The sequence below is a fragment of the Penaeus chinensis genome, chromosome 17 (assembly GCF_019202785.1).
Source record: "Penaeus chinensis breed Huanghai No. 1 chromosome 17, ASM1920278v2, whole genome shotgun sequence".
Taxonomy (NCBI): Eukaryota; Metazoa; Arthropoda; class Malacostraca; order Decapoda; family Penaeidae; genus Penaeus; species Penaeus chinensis.
Window position 1 is genome coordinate 12,787,603 of NC_061835.1, and position 5,000 is coordinate 12,792,602.

Consider the following 5,000-nt stretch of genomic DNA (forward strand, 5'->3'; position numbering starts at 1 on the left):
CTCTCTCTCTCTCTCTCATTCTCATTCTCATTCTCATTTTCTCTCTCTCTCTCTCTCTCTCTCTCTCTCTCTCTCTCTCTCTCTCTCTCTCTCTCTCTCTCTCTCTCTCTCTCTCTCTCTCTCTCTCTCTCTCTCTCTATCTCTCTCTACACACACACAAACACACACACACACACACACACACACACACACACACACACACACACACACACACACACACACACACACACACACACACACACACACACACATACACACATACACACATACACACATACACATACACATACACACACATACACACATACATATATACATATAATTTGTATATCTTATTTGTTTATATGTGTATTATTATTTTTGTTTTGTTATAATTGTTATTTTACAATTGTTTTTGTTGTGAAAAGTATAATAATAATAATAATGTTAATGATAATAGTAATCATGATGATGATGACAATAATGATAATAATAATAATAATGATAATAATAATAATGATAATAATAATAGTAATAATTACAATCATTTTTTAAATAGTGATAATAACAATGATAATATTAGTAATAACGACAATAATAATAGTAATTATTGTTGTTATTATTATTGTTGTTGTTGTTGTTGTTGTTATTATTATTATTATTATTATTTTTTTTTTTTTTTTTTTTATTAGTGTTAGTATTATTATTACTTTTACCATTATCATAATATCCTGAGGTAAATGATTTCTTGTGCTAACATAACTGACACCAAGGCATTACATTCATACATACGAATGTAACTGGGTATTCATATTTAATTTTTTTTCAGGTGTGTAATATTGGTAAATTGAACAGAACTCTATTGAGAAAAAAAGGAAATATATATTTTTGAGTGAATTAGGCTGAATTAAAACACTATTTGAACAGAACTTTATTGAGAAAAAAAGGAAATATATATTTTTGAGTGAGTTAGGCTGAATTATATATATGTGAAGTATTATAGATCATTTGAGGTTTGTCTTTTTATGCAGGTTTATAGTATAGTGCTTTTTGCATGATCTTTGTTTATTGTATTTGGTGTTTAAGTATTTTTTTGTTATTGTTGTTGTTGTTGTAGTTGTTATTGTTATTATTAGTTATTTTTCTTCTTCTTCTTCTTCTTATTATTATTATTATTGTTATTGTTATTGTTGTATTATTATTTTTTTATTATCATTTGCTATCCCCGAGACAAAGCAATGTCTTACTGTGTTGCAGATATATAGAACTACAGTGAGATTTCATTGCTTTTTTGTTCAGTTGGAAAATAACAGAGGCGTTATACACTATGCAGTTAATATTTCTGTGCATTTATTATTTTTATTTTGTTTATCTAACAATGTGTATTTGTTTATTTAAGATATATAAAAACCCATGTGTGACATTTTATAGAATACATATCTGGGTACAGCTCAAAGAAAAGTATCTTAAATATTCATTAAGAAAAACACGAAAAACAAAACAAAAACAAATGATGGAAAAACGAGAAGCCAAAAACATGTTTAATTATAACAAGAACAACTGATAAAAAAAGTAACACTTTACAGTAAAATAAAAAATAAAAATGATTAATAAATGAAATAAAAAAAATGGTACAATGAGATGCTAAATAAACAGAAATAGAAAAAAAAATTGAAAACAGGAAAAACGTAAAATAAATAAATAAAATAAAATAAAATAAGGCCTCCAGCCCCCACCCATTAACCCCAACCCCCCTCTCCTCCTCTCTCTCTCCCGCCCAGCCCCTTCCGCACCCGAGTCCGCCCACAAGTCGAGCCAAGCCGCGTGAAGGTGGGCGGTGCGGGCGTGTCCACCAAGGGCATCCCCGCCTCGCTGCCCACGGAGCTCTCCATCGACACCAACGATGCTGGCCACGGCGACCTGCAGGTGGCCGTCACGGTAGGTGGTCTTGCCTGTGTTGGGATGGTTGGGATTGGTGTTACTGGTATTTGTGTTGTTGTTAATATTATGAATATTATTATCATTATCATTATAATCATCGTTATCATTATAATCATTATTAGGATCATCATTGTCATTATAATCATCGTTATCATTATAATCATTATTATGATCATCATTATAATCTTTATTATCATTATTATCACTATAATCATCATTATTATTATAATCATCATCATTATTATTATCGTCATCATCATCTCCACCACCACCATTTCTCCAACGTTCGATCCTAATCAACCAATATTTCCTCCCCACCCCCTCCTCTGCCTAACTACCAGGGTCCGGACGGCCACCCGCGCAAGGTGAAGGTGGTGGACAACGGCGACGGCACCTACACCGCCTCCTACGTGCCCGACGACTGCGGGAAGTACAAGGTGTCCGTCAAGTACGCGGATCAGGAGGTCGGACACTCGCCGTTCCCCGTGCAGGCCTACGCTACCGGAAAGGTGACGGAGAGGGAGGGGGAATAGGGTGGGGGATGGGGAAGGGGAGGGAGGGAGGGGGAATGGGGGTGGGGGATGGGGAGGGAGGGAGGGGGAATGGGGGTGGTGGATGGGGAATGGGGATGGGGGGTTGGGAAGGGGATGGGTGGGAGGGGGTAGGAGGGGAGGCAAAGAAGGGTAGGGGAGTGAGGGAGAACACGCAGAAGCATAAGTAAACGAGTTTACAAACGTACATATACTCAGACACTCATGCTGACGCACACACACACACACACACACACACACACACACACACACACACACACACACACACACACACACACACACACACACACACAGCGATACAATATCTTATAGACATTAATGCGTGTCTGTCACGTTTGATAAGGAATGTTTTATGTTTAATTAGTTTGTTAAGCGGCCATAAATTGATAGCATGAAAGACATTTTCAAGACTTTATTGCTAGTTTATTTTCCTCGAGATATTACTACGTAAAATCAGACATCCATAATATGAATTATGAAATAATAATAATAAAAAGAGTGGAAGATTCATTCACATATTTATCTCTATATTTATTACTCCCACTTTTTTAAATGGGCACATTAAGAGTGATATCTGTTCTCTACCCTGCCTCGACCTCCAGGCTGACAAGTGCAAGATAACGGAGGGCATAAACCACTCGTTAACGATAGGCGAAGAGTACTGCATCACTGTCAATGCAAAGAACGCCGGTACAGGGGCTGTAACATGCAGGATACGATCAACTTCTGGCAGGTACGTTTCTTGGGATTTTTATTTTATTTTCTGTGTTTTCTGTTTTCTTTGGTGTGTTGTTTTTTTTTTGTTTATGTTTTTATTCATCATCATAAACGTTGTCGTTATTATTGTTATTGTTTTTATGTAACTGTGAGTTTGGTACTTTGAGAAGCCGACGAGTATTTTATGTTTTTTTTTTTCTGATAAGCTAATAGATTTCTCCCTAATTTCACTTTCTTTTATATTACACGGTAAAGTAATTAGAGGAGTTTTGTCGTTTGATGTCGAGTTTTGTAGTTTGATGTCGTGTATTCTTTTCACTTTTCATTTTAACTTTCCATCGAAACAATAAAGCATAATTTTAGAAACGAACGAAATTTGCTGAGAAAGTGTTATTATGTGGGAATGTGATTTTATTTACGGCTGAAGAGTAGAGACGAATTTATTTATTTATTTATTTATTTTTTTTTTTCTTCTTTTTTGTCAACATTCCTCATTGTTCGTAGGTGGAATTAAGTCACCTAAGAAGTATTTGCCAAAATGACTTAGCGTTCTCCAAGTAACTCGCGTATCATTTAAACTGACTTTTATTAGACCTTTTAAGACTCGGAATGTATCATATATCGAGTTTATGCTCACGTGGCCGAGATTCAGGTGATTCGCAGATATCCCATCCTTAGCTCGGGATCCTAGGCTTGCATGCTTGCTTATCTTTTTATCGGTGCATAAATCAGTAGGTATTCTAGAACCCGCTGATTGCAATGGTATGAACTCTCGGTTTTGCGAGATTGACCCGGTAAAAATGGTGAAATGGTTCTTAGAATTACCTTAGTGTTTTTAATCGATTAATCGTGAATGTGATAGGTATCTCCTTGGTGCCGTTATTATTGTCTACCATTATGCCCATTATTGCCATTGCCATTACTATGTATCAGGCGTCTTAGCATCATTAGTATCATTGCCATTTTATATGCCACGTATCCATTGGAGTTAGCCATACTTTTCCTTTCATCAGCACAGCCAGTACCCTTATTTCAACAACCCTTAGCTTTTGATCATTACTGGTACCGCTATCAAACGCCATCACCTTGACTACCATTCCCGCAACCACAAGCCTCTTGCCTTCCCCTCAGTGACCTCGACATCGATATCGAAGACAACGGAGACGGCACCTTCAGCATTTACTACACCGTGAAGGACGCTGGAGAGTACACGCTGTCCGTCAAGTTTGGGGGACAACCGGTTCCCGATGGGTTCTACTCGTTCACGGTGAGTACTGTGCTGGGCTTCGTTGTTTTTGTTTTGTTTTTGTTTTTTTTCTTTGTGGGTTTTCAGATGGGGGTGTTGCTAGTATTATTATTGTAGTTGTTTTTATTATTATGAAGGGGGTTGAGGTGTGGGTTTTATTATTATTATTATTATTATTATTATTATTATTATTATTATTATTATTATTATCATCATTATCATCCTTGGAGGCGAAGGGAGAGGGGGAAGGGTCGTTGTATTTTGTTATTTTTTGTTGTATTATTTTTTTCAATTTTTTTTTTTTTTTTTTTTTTACTTTTTCTTTTGACTTGGGTAGGGAAGGTGTTAGGGATGTCGATAGAGGGAAAGAATTCTCTGTTTTAAATACTTTTTTTTATATTTATAGATCTTGTTGCGTTGAGGTTGAGTTGTGTTTTAGTTCCTGGAGTTAACTGTGTTTTTTTCTCTCTCTTTTTTATGTTATCTTTAGACACAATTGTGTATAATTTAGTATTTGTTGCGTTTCGGGGAATGTCGGGAATGTGTACTAAAAGTCTTTTCTTTAA

General features: G+C 35.9%; 1 protein-coding gene across 2 annotated transcripts in view; it reads left to right on the forward strand.

Moving 5' to 3' along the window:
* LOC125034176 (filamin-A-like) overlaps positions 1-5,000 on the forward strand; it is a gene marked incomplete at its 5' end in the record, with an annotated part of 125,693 nt that overhangs the window by 27,487 nt on the left and 93,206 nt on the right. For both annotated transcript variants that reach the window (XM_047625857.1, XM_047625859.1), the window contains 4 exon segments: positions 1,761-1,917; positions 2,262-2,429; positions 3,074-3,204; positions 4,320-4,455. In XM_047625857.1, coding sequence (XP_047481813.1) covers positions 1,761-1,917; positions 2,262-2,429; positions 3,074-3,204; positions 4,320-4,455 — 592 coding nt within the window.